This window comes from Dipodomys merriami, unplaced genomic scaffold (assembly GCF_024711535.1).
Source record: "Dipodomys merriami isolate MVZ:Mamm:240054 unplaced genomic scaffold, mDipMer1.0.p SCAF_373, whole genome shotgun sequence".
NCBI classification, from domain to species: domain Eukaryota; kingdom Metazoa; phylum Chordata; class Mammalia; order Rodentia; family Heteromyidae; genus Dipodomys; species Dipodomys merriami.
The window spans coordinates 637,950-655,609 of record NW_027205304.1 but is presented as its reverse complement, the minus strand read 5'-3'; the positions used below and the strand labels follow the sequence as shown (position 1 = coordinate 655,609).

Sequence of the window (17,660 nt, the reverse complement as noted above, 5' to 3'; positions counted from 1 at the left end):
TCAGGTTCAGAGGCAGCCAGGTCAGGAAAGTCCCTGAAACTCTTATCTCTTATCTCCAGTTAATCACAGAAAAAGCTGAAAGTGGCACTGTGACTCAGTTGGTAGAGTGCTAGCCTTGAGCATAAAGGAGCTCCGGGACAATGTCCAGGCCCAGAATTCAAGGCCTAGGACCAGCATAAATACATACATACATACATACATACATACACACACACACACACATACATACATACATACATGCATATATACATAAATGGAGGATATACTTAAGGAAAGAACCCAAAGGCATGAATCCTCTGAACAACTAATGAATACTAGGAAGTGAAAACATATTTGGGGGGAGGGGGGAAGGCAGGCAAAGAAGAGGGCACAAGAATGGAGGAAGGAAGGATGAGCAAATGTCATTATCTTCAGTGCACATTAATGTAAAAGATCAACTATGGGGCTGGGAATGTAGCTCAGTGGTAGAGTGCTTGCCTCTCATACATGAGGCCCTGGGTTCGATTCCTCAGTACCACATAAACAGAGAAAGTTGGAATCGGTGCTGTTTGCTCAAGTGTAGAGTGCTAGCCTTGAGCTGAAAAGCTGAGGGGCAGCACCCAGGCCCAGAGTTCAAGATCCAGGACAGAAAAAAAAAAAAAAAAACCAACTATGTAACTTTAGGGTAGGAAGCAGAGGGGGAAAATGAGGAAGAAGGACCAATAAACATTGTACTCATAACTAAGGGAATTAGCCGGGTGCCAGTGGCTTACACCTGTAATCCTAGTTACTCAGGAGGCTGAGATCTGAGGATCAGGGTTCAAAGCCAGCCCGGACAGCAAAGTCCATGAAACTCGTATCTCCAATAAACCACTAGAAAACCGGAAGTGGGGGCTGGGAAGGTGGCTCAGTGGTAGAGTGCTTGCCTTGCATGCATGAGGCCCTGGGTTCGATTCCTCAGCACCAGATAAGCAAAAAGAAAAAAGCCGGAAGTGGCGCTGTGTCTCAAGTGGTAGAGCAGTGCTAGCTTTGATCTGAAGAGCTGAGGGACAGCGCCCAAGCCCAGAGTACAGGCCCCACGACTGGACACCCCCCAAAAAAAGAAAACCGGAAGTGGTGCTGTGGCTCAAGCAGTAGAGCGCTCCCCTTGAGCTGAAGAGCGCAGGGACAGGGCCCAGGCCCAGAGTTCAAGCCCCACGACTGACAAAAAAAAAAATAACTAAGGGAATTGTAATCTGTATATATAACAGCTTAATAATAAATCAAAAAAATAGATAAAAGAGTTTCATGGACTTTTCTGCTCCATCTGGCTTCAAACCATACTTATTGGATTTTAGCCTCCTGGTTTGCTAGTATTACAGGTGTGAGCGACAAACTGCCAGTACCTATACCTCACTCCTTTTAAAAAGTAAATGAGGGCTGGGAAGGTGACTCAGTGGTAGAACGCTTGCCTTGCATGCATGAGGCCCTGGGTTGGATTCCTCAGCACCACATAAGCAGAAAAAAAAAAAGCCGGAAGTGGCGCTGTGGCTCAAGTAGTAGAGCACTAGCCTTGAGCTGAAGAGCTGAGGGACAGCGCCCAGGCCCAGAGTTCAGGCCCACGACTGGACCCTCCCCCCCCCAAAAAAATGTAAAAAGTAAATGAGCTGGACATCAGTGGCTCACACCTATAATCCCAGCTTCTCAGGAGGCTGAGATCTGAGGATCATGGTTGGAAGCCAGCACAGGCAGAAAAGTCCCTGTGAGACTTTTTAACCACTCAAAGATCAAGTGGTGCTATATGGCTCAACTAGTAGAGTGCTATAGCCTTGAGCATCAAGAGGACAGGGCCCATGCCCTGAGTTCAAGCCCAACAACAACAACAACAAAAAACAAACAAGTAGCTGGGAGTTGGTGGCTCACACCTATAATCGTAGGCTCCTCTGGTGGCTGAAATCTAAGGCTGGTTCAAAGCCAGCCCAGGCAGAGAAGCTGTAAGACTCTTACCTCCAATTAAGCACCAAACGGCCAGAAATGGAGCTGTGGTCCAAATGGTAAAGCATTAGCCTTAAACACAAAAGTTCAGGAACAGCACCTAGGTTCTGACTTCAAGCTCCAGGACCAGTACAACAACAACAACAAAAAACACTTTGCTATGGGATTTGAAATTAAATTCAAAACATCCTGTTACTCTACTCCTTAGATGTGGAAATTGGGATGCAGGAAATCCTAAATGTTAGTAGTAAAAGAGAAAGATTTTGTAGTTTTTGTCCAACTACATGTAGCAATATACTTACCAAGACCTACAGATAAAGGGGTAATGTGGCGGGGCGGGGGGGGGGGGGGCACACATAGCACTGGAGCTTGAACTTGGGAATTCTTTTTTTCTCTCTCTACCTTTTCCACTCAAGACTGGTGCTCTACTACTTGAGTCACACCTTTCCTTCTGGCTTTTTGTTGCTAAATTGAAGATAAGAATCTCAGTTTCGCCAGCACTGGTGGCTCACGCCTGTAATCCTAGCTACTCAGGAGGCTGAGATCTGAGGATCGCGGTTCAAAGCCAGCCCGGGCAGAAGAGACCGTGAGACTCCTATCTCCAATAAACCACCAGAAAACCGGAAGTGGCGCTGTAGCTCAAGTGGTAGAGCGCTCACCTTGAGCTGAAGAACTGAGGGACAGCACCCAGGCCCAGAGTTCAAGTCCCACGACTGACCAAAAAAAAAAAAAAAAAGAATCTCAGTCTTGGCTGGGAATGTGGCTCAGTGGTAGAGTGCCTGCCTAGCATACATGAAGTTCTGGGTTCAATTCCTCAGTACCACATAAACAGAAAAGGTTGGAAGTGGTGCTGTGGCTCAAGTGATAGACTGCCAGCCTTGAGCACAGAGAGGCTCTCAGGGATAGTGCCAAGGCCCCAAGTTCAAGCCCCAGGACCAGCAAAAAAAAAAAAAAATGCACATTGCCACTTGAGCCACAGTGCCACTTCCTGTTTTCTGGTGGTTAACTGGAGATAAGAATGTCACGGACTTTCCTGGCTGGGCTGGCTTTGAACCATGATTCTTAGGTCTCAGCCTAAGTAGCTAGGATTACAGATATGAGCCACCAGTGCCCAGCTTCACTCCCAGTTTTCTGCTGGTTAATTAGAGATAAGAGTCTCAGGGACTTTCCTGCCTGGAATGGCTTTGAATGGTGATTCTCAGCTCTCAGCATCTTCACAACTAGGGTAACAGGTGTGAGTTACCATTACTCAGCCATTTTCTCTTCTTTTTGGCAACCCCCCCCCCCACAACATTTCCCCCCCCACCAGGTCTGGGACTTGAACTCAGGGCCTGCGCACTATCCCTGAGCTTCTTTGGCTCAAAGCTAGTACTCTACCACTTGAGCTTTTTCTGTTTCTGTGGTACTGAGGAGTCAAACCCAGGACTTCATGCATGCTACTAGGCAAGCACTCTACCACTAAGCCACATTCATAGGCCCTCTGCAACATTTTCAAGGGTGACTCTTAGCCAGAGCAGAATCTACCAGGAATGAGGAAGTTTTGTTTTGTTTCTTCTGCCAGGGGCCATTTGTGTATTTATAACATCATTATGGGCCATATAGGCATATGGCAAGAATAAGAGAAACATAGAGTCCATACCATCATGTACCAAATGATTTCTTGGGCCTTATACAGCTGCAACCCAGATGCTCATCATCTCTGAAAGTCTGCGTCAGCCTTCACTCCCAAGCTCAGAAGGAGACTGAGTCTAATTAATTTTCTGTCAAATGGAACAACTCGGGAGTATATTAAAAAATCCTCAGCTAGGCGCCAGTGTGTCATGCCTCTAATCCTGGCTCCTCAGGAGTATGAGAATTGTGATTAAGAAGCTAGATAGGCAGAAAAATCTATGACACTCTTCACAGTTAACCAGCAAAAATCTGTTCAGTAGAGCTGTGGCTCAAGTGGTAGAATGACAGACAGCCTTGAGCAGAAAAAGCTAAGTGAAAATGTGAGGGCTTGAGTTCAACCCCAGTACTGGCACACACACACACACCCCTCACATTGTCTCATGAGGAAGAGATGAGGATGGAGCTCTAATTGGGGAAACTGAGGCTCGAAGTTATCCTGTTATTTGCTGGTATTTGGTCTTGTTTACAGCTATCTCCTCACCCTTACGGTCCCTGCTTAAGCTCAAGAAAATTTCTAACCACTCTTTTTTTTTTTGGGTCTGGTTGTGGGGTCTGAACTCTGGGCCTGGGCACTGTCCCTCAGCTCTTCAGCTCAAGGCTAGCGCTCTACCACTTGAGCCACAGCGCCACTTCCAGCTTTTTTCTATTTGCTTATATGGTGCTGAGGAATCAAACCCAGGGCCTCATGCATGCAAGGCAAGCACTCTACCACTGAGCCACCTTCCCAGCCCCCTAACCACTCTTAAGGTTAGGCAAAAAGTAAAACAAGGCAACCTTGCCTTCTTTGTATGTTTATTCTTTTTTTTTTTTTTTCCAGAGCTGAGGACCGAACTCAGGGCCTTGCCTTTGCCAGGCAGGTGCTCTTCCGCTGAGCTAAATCCCCAGCCCCTGTTTATTCTTTATCTCTGTTAAAACCCATCCACACCCTTTAGCCAGGGAGCTGCCTCCCTCTCCCAAACCCACTCCTCTGTCCCCCTTGCAGACCCATTTCCCTCTTGCCCAAACATTCTCAACTTGGCTTCTCCCAACCCTCCCCTCACTTCCCAGACCCTGCTGCTTGGCGTGGAGTCCTCCACTGAAGGAATGTTTAGATCCTCCCCTTCTCTGCCTCAGCCACCTGACATGCGTACTTCTCCATGTCTAGAGTCTGGGGGACAGTAGTGGGTGGCTGGAGTAATGTTTGTTGAATGAATATGGGCACATTAATTCACACTAAAGTGTAAATATAAAAGCCACCGGCCTAGGCAACAGCAGTCCTATTATTATAGCAGTGTAACACAGGTAGTGCATTACATCTCCTAGGGGCATTTGTCGTATGTAGCCTTCCATCTGTGGGCCCCGGGACTTAAAAGAGTGCTCACAGCCCCTTGCTGCCCCGCGTTACTGAGGCAGGATTGAGACCCGGCATGGCTCAGAGGCTGGCAGCACCTGCACCGACCCCACTCCGCAGCGGCCGCAGGTGCCGGGGATCCGGGCGTGCCCGGCTGCTGGTCCCCGCTTTCAGCCACTTGAGGGTACAGTCGAAGGCTTCCATTTACTCTGGAACCGAGCCGCCCGCCAACGGGATTTTAGGGCTCAGGACTTCTCGGGGCACGGGTGAGGAAGGTCAAGGGGGACAAGGGTAGAAGTCAAGGTCAAAGGGGCGGCCTGGGGGGGTCCGGCCCGGCGATGGGTCCGCGCGCGGAGCGAAGGTCGCAGGTGACTCGGGCCGCGGGGCGGGCGGACGGACAGCCGTGCGGGAGACTTTGAGCCCTGACACCCCGGAACACGGTCCGGGTGCCGGGGAGGCCGGGCCCCGAAGCCGCCCTGCACCTGGGAGGCGCGGCCCCGGCCGGGCGGTTATCCGGACTCGCACCGAGCGCTCGGGGCGCCGGGGCCCGGGGAGCAGCCCCCTGCCGGCCGTGCGGCCTTACTGCGCGCGGAGGGAGGGGGGGGGCCGCAGCCGCAGCCTGGGCCCCGGCCCGACGCAGGGTGCGGGTCGGATCGGCGGGGCGGGTGCGGGGCCGCGGGCTGCCGCCGGAGGGCGCTAGCGCGGCCAATGCGCTCGGCTCCACGCGGGGCCTCGGAGACCCGGGCCGGGCCGGGGAGGGGGCGCGGGGCGCGGCGCTGGGGTGCGGTGCGGCGCGGCGTGGTGCGGCGCGGGAAGAAGAGCGCACGCGGGTCCCGGGCGCCCCGCCACCTCCCCTCGGCCTCCCCCGCGGCCTCCGCGGGCCCCGGGGGCGCCCCGCTCTCGCGCCGTCCTCCCAGGGTGTGGAAGGGTGGGCTGGGGGCCGGGGGCGGGTCTGGGGGCGGGCCCGGAGGCGGGGCCGTCTCTGCGGCAGGGCCCGGCTCCGCTCCCCGCCGTCTCTCTGTCTCTCCTCCTCCCTCCTCCTGCTCCGGGCGGAGCCCGGCATGGGGGGGCCCGCGCCCGGCAGGCCAGGTACTGTGATGTGGGAACGTGGGGGGTGGGGGGGCTCAGCGCGGGGCGGCGGCGATGGGGGTACCGGGGGGCCGGCAGGACCGGCCCGGAGAGGGGCGGAGACACCCGGGGTAGCAGGACAAGGGGAAGGGGAGGGGGGGCCCCGGAAACCTGGGGCCCTTGGATGGAGAGGTGGAGGGGGGGGGATGAAGCAGGCCAGGTTTGGAACAAACAGGGGAGAGGGGAGCCTGGCCGTGGATAGGGGCGCCTGGAAGATGGGAGGCTGAGGGCGAAAAGGAAGAGTGTGTTTTGGACGCCAGAGCAGGTTTGGAGGCCGCACCTCAGAAGGTTGTTTTGGGGCCATAACACTGGAGACACCCCCCCTTCCCCTCCTCCCTCCCTCCCTCCTGGTGGGATTCGGAGGCGGGACTGGAAGGGGGAAGCCCGGGTTCTCCCAAATCCCGGAGGAAGAAGAAGGTGATTTGAGCCATCAGCGAGGGAGGGAGATGGAGATCTTTGCTGGGGAGGGGGGGGGGGTGGCGAGAGATAGAATAGGGGTGGGCCGAAGCCCAAGCTCAAGACTGGAAAAGAGGAGACGCCAGGGGAGTGGAATGGATAGATGGATGGGTGGGATTCTAGATGCTCAGTTCGGCACTCCATCCTTCACGTCCCCACCCTGTCCTCATGACCCCACCGCCACCAAACCTCAGGGTCTAAGAAGGGGTGGCAGACTGACCACCTCCCCCCTTCCCTAGCGGGGTGCAATGTACGCAAGTAGGCCCTGGGAACAACTCCTCATCTGTAGGTGTGTCCAGTTCCATAGCGGATTTCTGTGTGTCTGGAGGTCTGTGTGTGCCTGTGGGTGTGTCGGTGGGTGTTTGTGTCTCTGTGTGTGTTTGCTGTTCCTAGGTTTATGTTTACCTATGCTCCGGTATATGTCTGGTCCTCTGTTTGTAGATATGGGTCTGTGGTTGGGTGGTTTTATACATCTCAATGTGTGTCTGTGTGGCTTTGGGTTGCTATATGTTTGTGGGTCTTGTCTCTGTGTGTGGTGAATCAGGATGTATTTACACAGGATGAAAATCTGTGTCAATCTGATCTCCAGAATGTATGTATGGCGCTGAGCACCTTTGTCAGGGTGTGTGACTCTGGGTACACACACATGGCTATGTTTGTCTGTCTGTCTTGTCTTGGGGGGGGGTTAGGTATCCTAGAGGCTCTTAGGTTTTCTGTGCCTGTCTGTGTTTTCTTCTCTGAAGGCCCAAAGTCATCTCTACTCCTTTTTTCCCTTCTCATTCATTCCTGATCCCCACCCATCCCCATATCTTCCTTTATCTCCTCACCCATCCCCCTCTTCAAGTGGATCCGGGACCCAGGGAGGGCCGCCCCCCGGGCCTGGTGGCACTGAGCAGGGCCCCCCAGCCCCCACCTCTTGCCCCACGACATGAACCTCCTCTATCGAAAAACCAAGCTGGAGTGGAGACAGCACAAGGAAGAAGAGGCCAAAAGGAGGTAAGGCTGGGCCCCAGACTGTCCCCTGGCCCTCTCCCCTCCTGTGCCTGCACTTATAGCCCTGTTACAACTGTGATTCTTGATCTCAGACTCAGAATGTCTGGACTTGCACACACCTGGGTCCATACCCTGCTTCTGGTCTCCTGTGGGGGGTTCCAGATCTAGAGTACCTCTTCCCCATCCCTAAGGACCCAAATCACTCCTTGACTTGCTTCTTGCCTATAGTGGTCTTCTCCCTTCTGTGTTGCTGCTGGCTGCTCTGTCACCTGACCTTGTAAGAGGCAGGCCCCACTGTCCTGACAGGTACAAGGGACAGGTTCATTTCAGGGGCGTCAGAGAGCACCCAGGAGGTCCCCTTCCTAGTTTCCTTTGCTTGGGAGGGATGGTGAATGACCAAGAAGCAGAGTCAGGGTTGAGCCAGACTCTAGTGACTCACACCTGCAAGCCTAACTACTCAAGAAGCTGAGATCTGAGGATCACAGTTCAAAACTAACCTGGACAGGAAAGTCTGAGACTCTTATCTCCAATTAATTACCAAAAAAAAAAAATCTGGAAGTGGAGCTGTGGCTCAAGTGGTAGAGTGCCAGCCTTGGCAAACAACACCCAGGCCCTGAGTTTTCAAGTCCCAAGACTCCCACCTGCCCCAAAGCCGGGTGCTGGTAGCTCACGTTTGTAATCCTAGCTACTTAGGAGGTAGAGATCTGAAGATGGTGATTCAAAGCCAGCCCGGGGCAGGAACAAACCTGTGAGACTCTTATCTCCAATGAACTACCAGAAAACCAGAAGTGGCGCTTGTGGCTCAAGTGGTAGAGCACTCCCCCTTGTCTGAAGAGCTGAAGGACAGCGCCTAGGCCCAGAGTTCAAGCCCCACGATCCACAAAACAAAATAAAAGCCAGAGTTGGGGACTCTCTGTTCCTCTACTCCTACATTCTTGCTGGCCCTCACTTCTTGCCCTCCCAGGGACCCAGGCCTGGTCTCTCCCATTCTTGGGTCATTGCACTTTTCTCATAGACTACATAGCCGCTCAGAGCCTGAGTCAGAGCCTCCCCTGGCTCGGTTTTCCCTGCTCACAACTGTGGAGTTTAATTCTTGTTGTTAATTAGATTAATCAGAGCGATCTCGGCAGTGATCTCTCCCTAATGAAGGGTTAGCAGACAGGGCCTTAATGAGAGCCCACCCATAACAGCTTTCTTCTCTTCCCTGCTCAGCCTCCCCCCTTCGCTGAAGGGACAGTGGAAGGGAATGGGGTGAGCCAGGGAGGACAGTATGGAGGGAGATGGAGAAAGGGAGGTGAAAGGATCAGCTGGAGGAGGCTGCTCTGCAGACTGCACACCCACCTCTGGAAGAGGAGGCTACTGGGAAAGAAGGCCTGGGGGAGTGTTGGATGACAGGGGAGGCTAGAGGCTAGATAGGGGCCTGCAGCCCAGAAGCCCTAGTGGCAGGTGTATATGTGTGTATATCTATAAGGCTGCTTTTGCCTGAGTTTTTATCTCCCTCTCCATACCAGTCTGTGTACTAGATATGCCCAGGCTGAGATCTGCCAGCCCTGGGGACACTGTACTGTGTGTTCCTTCTTTCACTGTGTGTTCCTTCTTTCATTTCTGTTCCCTCTACACACACACACACACACACACCATTTTTTTCACACACACACACACACACACACACACACCATTTTTTTTTTTTTTTTTGCCAGTATTGAGCTTGAACTCAGGGCCTCACATTCTCCTTGGCTTTTTCACTCAAGGCTGCTATTCTACCACTTAAGCCACACCTCCACTTCCACATTTTGCTGATTAATTGACAACAAGAATCTCGGGGATTTGTCTGCCTGGGCTGGCTTTGAAGTGTGATCCTCAGATCTCAGCCTCCTAAATAGCCAGGATGACAGGTGTGAGCCACCGGTGCCCAGCTTTTGCCTGGTCATTTGTGGCCTGGGGATTCTGCCTGAATCCCATACATTTCTGCTTCAGACCTTTGAGGGAGTTTTACTCTAAGCTCCCTTTCCTCTTGGAGCGGGAAGGGTATGGGTTTACCAGCAGCTTTGAGAGGGTTTCCTTCTCTTGAGGACAAAAAGGGGAAACATTCAGACCTGAATCCTGACCTGTTCCATTTGGGTCTTCTCTCCACAGTTCCAGTAAGGAGGTGGCCCCTGCAGGCCCGGCAGGGCCTGGGGCAGGCCCAGGGTCTGGGGTACGAGTGAGGGACATCTCCTCACTGCGCCGCTCCCTCAGGATGGGGTTCATGACAATGCCCGCCTCCCAGGAGCACACCCCTCACCCCTGCCGCAGTGCCATGGCCCCACGCTCCCTCTCCTGCCACTCTGTGGGCAGCATGGACAGTGCTGGGGGAGGGCCTGGGGGGAGTGGGGGGGGTCTCACAGAAGACAGCAGCGGCCGAAGACCCCCAGCCAAGCCCCAGAGACACCCCAGCACCAAGCTCAGCATGGCAGGATCAGGGGTGGAGACACCCCCCAGCAAGAAGGCAGGTGAGATACCCCCTTACTGGCTTCCTGGGGGTGGGGTGGGGCCCAGAGGAGCTGGGAAAATCCAAACAGGCCAAGGGGAGGCATCCAGGAGAGTTCATTCAGGGAAGTGGAAGGTTCCATTCCTCAAAGGAATGGGGGAGTTCCTTTTGGACAGACCTCAGATGAACCATTCAAGGACAGGGGATGCTCCCCCAATGACTTCTTAGGGAAAGAGACAAGAATAATCAGGGGAGAGGGCACATGTCAGAAATTTGAGAGCCACGTGGCAGAAAAGGAACTTACTAGAGCTGTCAGTTGAGAGGCATGGGAGAAAGTGAAGAGGTAGCTACTCTCCCATGAAAAGCTATGATGATGATGATGACGATGACTATTATTTAATTTATTTATGCCAGTCCTGGGGCTTGAACTCACAGCCTGGGTGTTGTCCCTGAGCTTCTCAAGGCAGCGTTCTACCACTTTAGCCACAGTGCCACTTCCAGCTTTTTCTAAGTAGTTTATTGGAGATGAGAGTCTCATAGACTTTCTTGCCCCACTGGCTTTGAATTGAGATCCTCAGATCTCAGCCTCATAAGTAGCTAGGATCACAGGTGTGAATCACCAATACCCGCTCTGATTATTATTTTATTTTTTTGCTAGTCCTGGGGCTTGAACGCAGGGCCTGGATACTGTCCCTCCCTGAGCTTCTTTTGCTCAAGGTTAGCACTCTACCACTTGAGCCATAGTGCCACTTGCAGCTTTTTCTGTTTATGTGGTGCTGAGGAATCAAACTCAGGGCTTCATGCATGCTAGGCAAGCACTCTACCACTGTCCCAGTCCCTGATTATTATTATTATTTTTTTCTGCTTCCTGGCCTGCCTAGGCTCACAAAAGCCAACCCCAGAGGGCCGAGACTCCAGCCGGAAGGTCCCTCCGCAGAAGCCGAGGCGAAGCCCCCATACCCAGCTCTCCGTCTCCTCTGATGAGACCTGCCCTTCAGCCCCCTCAAGTCGAGGGGGGAACCTGGCCCTGCAGCGCCTTAGCCGGGGGTCCCGAGTAGCTGGGGACCCTGATGCTGGTGCCCAGGAAGAAGAGCCCGTTTACATCGAGATGGTGGGAGACGTCTTCAGGGGTGGGGGAGGACGCAGTGGAGGGGGTCTGACAGGGACCCCCCTCGGGGGTGGGGGCCCAACCCCTCCAGCTGGTGCGGACTCGGACTCCGATGACAGCGAGGCTATTTATGAGGAGATGAAGTACCCCCTCCCCGAAGAGGCAGCAGAAGGCCGGGCCAATGGGGTCCCCCCATTGATGGCGACCTCCCCTCCACCCCAGCCCCATGCCCACCGCCGGCCAGCATCGGCCCTCCCCAGCCGGAGGGAAGGGACACCCACCAAGACCACTCCTTGTGAAATCCCCCCACCCTTCCCTAACCTCCTTCAGCACCGGCCTCCCCTCCTGGCCTTCCCCCAAGCCAAGTCCGCTACCCGAACCCCTGGCGATGGGGTCTCGAGGCTGCCTGTCCTCTGCCACTCCAAGGAGCCAGCAGGTTCCACCCCAGCCCCCCAAGTGCCTGCACGAGAGCGGGAGACGCCTCCCCTGCCACCGCCTCCTCCAGCTGCCAACCTCCTCCTGCTGGGACCCTCAGGCCGAGCCCGGAGTCACTCGACGCCCCTGCCTCCCCAGGGCTCTGGCCAGTCCCGGGGAGAGCGGGAGCTTCCCAACTCCCACAGCATGATCTGCCCTAAGGCGGTGGGGGCACCGGGAGCCCCGCCTGGCCCAGCCGCCTTGCTCCCCGGCCCCCCCAAGGACAAAGCTGTGTCATACACCATGGTGTACTCAGCAGTCAAGGTGACCACTCACTCCGTCCTGCCAGCCGGCCCACCCCTGGGTATCGGGGAGCCAAAGACGGAGAAGGAGATCTCAGTCCTCCATGGCATGCTGTGTACCAGCTCCAGGCCCCCTGTGCCAGGGAAATCCAGCCCCCACAGTGGGGTGATGGGCGTAGCCCCTGGGGTCCTCCATCACCGTGGTTGCCTGGCTTCACCCCACGGCCTCCCGGACCCAACCGCAACCCCCCTGACCCCTCTCTGGACCTACCCAGCCACAGCAGCTGGGCTCAAGAGACCCCCTGCCTATGAGAGTCTCAAGGCTGGGGGGGTGCTGAATAAGGGCTGTGGGGTGGGGGCCCCGTCCCCTATGGTCAAGATCCAGCTGCAGGAACAAGGGACCGAGGGGGGTGCCTTTGCCAGCATCTCCTGTGCCCACGTCATCGCCAGCGCAGGGACGCCAGAGGAAGAAGAGGAGATGGGCGCCACATTTGGGGCAGGCTGGGCTCTGCAGAGGAAGGTCCTCTATGGAGGGCGGAAGGCAAAGGAGCTGGACAGTGAGTGAGGAGGGGGGTTGGGGGTGCTGGAAAAGGTGGGGGTGTGGGGATGTTTTAGAGGGGTTTCTTGGAAGCCACTGCCCATTGTCCTGAAGTGGGAAGTTTCCTGGGAGACCAGAAAGATGGGGCTGGGTTACAGAATAAAGGGATGGAGATGGGTAGGGGTCCCCGTGAGTGTGCCAAAGATACCACATGTGAGCTGAAACAGGTAGACTCAGCCAGGACCCGTCTGCTCTACTCCCTGCCCCTCCCTTCCCCTGTCTGCAGGGGTGTGTGTGTGTGTGTTTGTGAGTGTGCGCACACTAGGAACTAAACACAGCTGCCTCCCAGCTATTACCATGGCAACCCATCCAGACAGGAGGGAGAGGAGAGGGAGGCCCCTACCGTTGCCTGGCAACGCAATGCTCTGCCAGGCCTACTCAGAGATGAGCTTAGTTCACATGCAGCTCTATTTCCCCCCCACTCCCCAAGCCTGTTTTCCCCTTTCCAGTCTCAGGATACCGGATTTTTTTTTTCCCCTCCCTACTGCGGAACAGCATCTCTTGTTTTTGAGGTGTTTGTCCTGGCCCTGATTGGACATAGTAGGGCTCAGAGCTAGAGCTAGGATAGAGGAGGCCCTTTTGAGTACAGGAAAGGGCTCCAAAGCCACAAATACATGTGATTCTCAGCCCCAGAGGTTGGTACCAATGGACAAAAGGGAAGGTGGCAAAGCTGGGTCCCTCCTGTGTGCATCTCTAATGGGGGAGTGAGAGGTAGGCTCCCTCTCATCTCTGCTGCCATCCAGGCAGAATTGTGTGTGGCTGAACAAGAGGACCCCTCCCACATACAGACATTAAGCTCTCTTTGTCATCCCAGCAGAGGTAGAAGACAGTGCCCGGGCCTGGAATGGCAGTGTCGAAGGTCCAGGCAAGGTGGAGCGTGAGGACCGGAGTCCTATGGCCTCAGGAATCCCTGTGAGGAGCCAGGGAGCAGAGGGCCTGCTGGCCAGGATCCACCACCACAGAGGAGGGAGCCGTACTGCGCTGCCCATACCCTGCCAGACCTTCCCAGCCTGCCACCGAAATGGAGGTGATACCCTACCCACATACCCTGAAGAGAGGGAGACGGCTGGGGAATCTCCCAGGGTCCATAAGCGACTGTGCCCATCCATGTCCTGCTTCTGAGTCTCCCCCCACTTCCCTGTACCCCATACCCAGGTGCTGGGGATAGAACCCAGGACCTCACTTATGCTCTGCCAGAGTTACATCCCTAATGCAGTCCTAAATCACTTATGCTCTGCCAGAGTTACATCCCTAATGCAGTCCTAAATCGGAGTGTGTGTGTGTGTGTGTGTGTGTGTGTGTGTGTGTGTGTGTGTGTGTGTGTGTGTGTGTGTGTGTGTGTGTGTGTGTGTGTGTGTGTGTGTGTGTGTGTGTGTGTGTGTGTACCTGCCAGTATTGGGGCTTGAACTTAGAGCCTTGTGTTCTTGCTCAATTTTTTTTCTTTTGTCCATCATGGGGCTTGAACTCTGGGCGTTGTCTCTGATCTCTTCAGCTCAAGGCTAGCACTCTACCACTTGAGCTACAGTGCCACTTCTGGTTTTCTGGGGGTTAACTGGAGATAAGAGTCTCATGGACTTTACTGCTTGGGCTGGCTTTGAACCATGACCTTCAGATTTCAGCTTCCTGAGTAGCTAGGATTACAGGCTCATGCATTGCTCAACTTTTTTGCTCAAAGGTGGAGTGCTACAACTTGAGCCCATACCTTCATTTCTGGCTATTTGCTGATAAATCAGAAATGAGTCTCAGAGTTGTCTGTTCTCCTGGCTTTAAACTTTGGCTCTTACATCATAACCTTCTGAGTATCTAGGCATGAGCCATGGCACTTGGCAGAGCCCCTCAATCTTAACACCACATTTCTGTTCTTTTTATTTATTTATTTATTTATTTTGGGGGGTAGCCAGTCATGAGGCTTGAACTCAGGGTCCCTGAGCTCTTTGGCTCAAGGCAAGCATTCTATCAATTTGAGCCACAGCTCTACTTCTGGTTTTCTGGTGATTCATTGGAGATAGGAGTCTCTTGGACTTTCCTGTCCTGGCTGGCTTTGAACATGATCCTCAGATCTCAGCTTCCTGAGTAGCTAGGATTACAAGTGTGAGCCATCAGCACTTGGCTTATGTTCTTTTTTTGGGTCCGGTTGTGGGGCCTGAACTCTGGGCATGGGTGCTGTCCCTCAGCTCTTCAGCTCAAGGCTAACGCTCTACCACTTGAGCCACAGCGCCACTTCCAGCTTGTTTTTCTTTTTGCTTATGTGGTGCTGAGGAGTCGAACTCAGGGCCTCAGGCATGCAAGGCAAGCACTCTACCACTGAGCCACCTTCCCAGCCCATGTTCTTTTTTTCTAAATTCTGATGAGTCCTGGCAGGCTGGCTATGACCTCGGGGAACTGGGGGAGAGGACCCCTATAGACCTCTCTCCTCATTCCTGGTTCTTTTACTTAAGACTTCACGGGAGGCTACCGACTGGGCCGCTCTGCCTCCACCTCTGGAGTCCGGCAGGCCGCGCTCCACACACCCCGGCCCTGCAGCCAGCCCAGGGATGCCCTGAGCCAGGTAAGGCTTGTTTTATCTCTTATCTGGGTAGGAACAGGTAGAAAAGGAAAGAAAGGCAAGAAAATGCTAGGCACAGTGCCATGTCCGTGAGACTAAGATAGAGTTCAAGGCAGAGATCTTGTCTCAAAGAAACAAAAAACGCTGGGTGCTGGTGGCTCCTATCTGTAATCCTAGCTACTCAGGAGGCTGAGATCTGAGGATCATGGTTTTAGGGCAGCCTAGGCAGAAAAGTCTGTGAAGCTCTTATCTCCAATAAACTACTCGGAAAAAGGCAGAAGTGGCACCATAGCTCAAGTGGTAGAGCACTAGCCTGGAGCACAAGGAGGCTCAGAGACAGCGCCCAGGCCCTGAGTTCAAGGATCAGAAAAAGAAAGACAAAAAGGAAAGGGGGAGCAGGGCACAGGTGGAGTGTGTGGAGGCTTAGCCAGCAGACTAATGGGGAGCTGGGGTGGGGGCGGGCAGCATTCTGGTAGGGCTGCTTAGCGTGGGCAGCAAGGTGGGCACTGCGTGGTTACTTGGGGCCACTGTCAGCCTACCATGCACCTTTGGGAGATTTTTAAGAAGGGCCTGACAGCCAGGTGCTCATGCCTGTAATCCTACTCAGGAGGCTGAGATCTGAGGATGGAAATTACAAACCAGCCTGGGAGGTAAATCCATGAGACTCACTCTTTCAATTAACCATCAAAAAGTGGGAAGTGGAGGATGGCTCAAGTGGTAGACCGAGAATCTTGATGGGAAAAGTTCAGGAACAGCACTCAGGCTTTGAGTTTAAGCCCCAGGACTGGCATAAGAAAGAAAATTAGAAAGACCTGGAAGGACCAATTACAAAATGCCTTTTTTCTTTCTTTTTATTTGGTGCTGGTCCTGGAGCTTGAACTTGGGACTTGGATGCTCGCTGTCCCTGAGCTTTTTTGCTCAAGTTTGTTATTCCACCACTTGCACACAGCTCTACTTTAGGGCGAGACAGACCCAGCTTGGGTGAAGGATGCAGGAGCTGGATTTCTGTTCCACCCTCAGCCCCCGGTGAGGGGAAGGAAGAATCCCTGACACACGTGCCCCATCTTTTCCTTTCTAACCCTCTTGCTGGCCCAGATGCACCCCGAGCTGCCGCTGCCGCTGCCCCTGCCACCCCCGCCGGCCCGCGAGCGCGACGGCAAGCTGCTGGAGGTGATCGAACGCAAGCGCTGCGTGTGCAAGGAGATCAAGGCCCGCCACCGCCCGGACCGCGGCCTCTGCAAGCAGGAGAGCATGCCCATCCTCCCTAGCTGGCGGCGGGGACCCGAGCCCCGCAAGTCCGGCACCCCGCCCTGCCGCCGGCAGCACACCGTCCTCTGGGACACCGCCATCTGAGGAGGGCGGGGCGCCGGAGGACACCTGACCGGAAGGGGCGGGGCCTGATGCTTGAGTGACAGGAGGACCAGGGACCACCCTGACCTTCCACCCACCCTAGGGCCCTAGAAACTGGGGAGCCTGCCAAGCCCCATCGGTACTTTGGGGTACTGTGAGTACCCCCAAGCCATTTGGAGGAGGACGAGGAGGAGGAGGGTTTGCCTGGTGGTGGTGAGGAGGGGGTCTGAGCGTGACAGACCCTCTTTTTTTTTTTTTTTAAAGAGGGTGGAGATCAAGGTGGGAAGGAGGGAAGGGTCTGAGGAAGATGGGGGCGGGTCAAGTGGAAGGCTGGGATTAGAACCGAGGAGTAGACCGAGAGGGAGGAGAGCCGGGAGTGGGGAGGGCTATTTATTTTATTTATTTTTTAGACAAGTCTGGGCCCTTCTGATCCACACCCGAGCAGGGAGTGGAGAATGGAGAGCGCCCTCTCCAATGCCTCAGTTATCCCCATCCGTCATCCGTGCCCACCCGCAGTGAGGGATGGATTGATTTTCTTGGGGACTGGCTGCTTATACAGTATTTATAATTTTGTCAGAATTTGGTAGTGAGCGTGGCCTGCTCTGAAACAGGCGTGTTTTCTTTAGTTCTGGGGTGAGGGTCTAGCCAGGGATGGGTGGGGTGATGGGGAAGGAGGGAAATTTTAGTGGGTGTGTGTGGGAGTGGGTGGGCAGGGTATTTATTTAAATTAAAAAACAAAACAAAACGGAAGAGCTGTCAGGAACTTTTTTTTTTTAATTCCTTTCTTTTCAGACTAATATATTAAAAGACTCATGATCCTGCAGCTGGCTTCTTAAATTTCCCAGATGTGCTCTGTTCCTCCTCCTTTTCTTTCTCCTTCTCTTTTTCCTAATTTTCCTTTTATCTCCTTTTTTCTTTCTCTCTTTTATCCTCCTCTCCTTCCTCCTCCTCCTGCTCCCTGTTGCTTTTTCCTTGTTACCCTGGGTGGGGGTGGGAGTTGAATGTTGTCTGAGGAGGAGGTTGAGTGGCTGTGTCTCAGGAAGGTAAGTCATTGGAACGCACTGTGCAGTGGACCTTTGTGCATTTATTGAGGCCCTGCTGTGTGCTCTTGGCCATGCACAGATGGAGAAGGCAGGAAAAGCCAGTAGTGGATACCTGTAATCCTAGCTACTCAGGAGATTGAAAATGGGAGGATTGTTCAACATCAGTTTAGTCAAAACAGCTCTTGAGATCTCTTCTAAACCCATACCTGGGTACAGTGGTATGTCCCTGTCATCACAAGCTATGTGGGAGACAGAGGTAGGGGGAAGATAAAGTCTGTAAGTTTTCCATCTCTACAGAA

The 17,660-nt window shown here is 54.0% G+C and overlaps 1 protein-coding gene across 4 annotated transcripts; it reads left to right on the top strand.

The window, feature by feature from the left end:
- The first annotated feature begins 5,938 nt into the window (after positions 1-5,938).
- Positions 5,939-17,057, top strand: Nyap1 (neuronal tyrosine phosphorylated phosphoinositide-3-kinase adaptor 1). Of its 4 annotated transcripts, none has more exons than XM_069989305.1 (7): positions 5,939-6,043; positions 7,383-7,534; positions 9,668-10,023; positions 10,883-12,382; positions 13,238-13,450; positions 14,862-14,971; positions 16,064-17,057. In XM_069989305.1, the coding sequence occupies exons 2-7, from the start codon at positions 7,467-7,469 to the stop codon at positions 16,319-16,321; spliced, it is 2,505 nt and encodes an 834-aa protein (XP_069845406.1). In that variant the 5' UTR covers positions 5,939-6,043; positions 7,383-7,466; the 3' UTR covers positions 16,322-17,057. The 4 variants fall into 4 exon arrangements, with proteins under 4 accessions (XP_069845406.1, XP_069845409.1, XP_069845408.1 ...); XM_069989308.1 differs by having other exon boundaries at positions 13,241-13,450; positions 16,064-17,056; XM_069989307.1 differs by lacking the exon at positions 5,939-6,043 and adding an exon at positions 6,270-6,499.
- Positions 17,058-17,660: the final 603 nt, after the last annotated feature.

Coding starts and splice junctions, on each gene's coding strand:
- Nyap1 (XM_069989305.1), top strand. CDS start 7,467: ATGAACCTCCTCTATCGAAAAACCAAGCTGGAGTGGAGACAGCACAAG. Junction 12,383..13,237: donor GAAGGCAAAGGAGCTGGACA/GTGAGTGAGGAG, acceptor TTGTCATCCCAG/CAGAGGTAGAAGACAGTGCC. Junction 13,451..14,861: donor AGCCTGCCACCGAAATGGAG/GTGATACCCTAC, acceptor CTTTTACTTAAG/ACTTCACGGGAGGCTACCGA.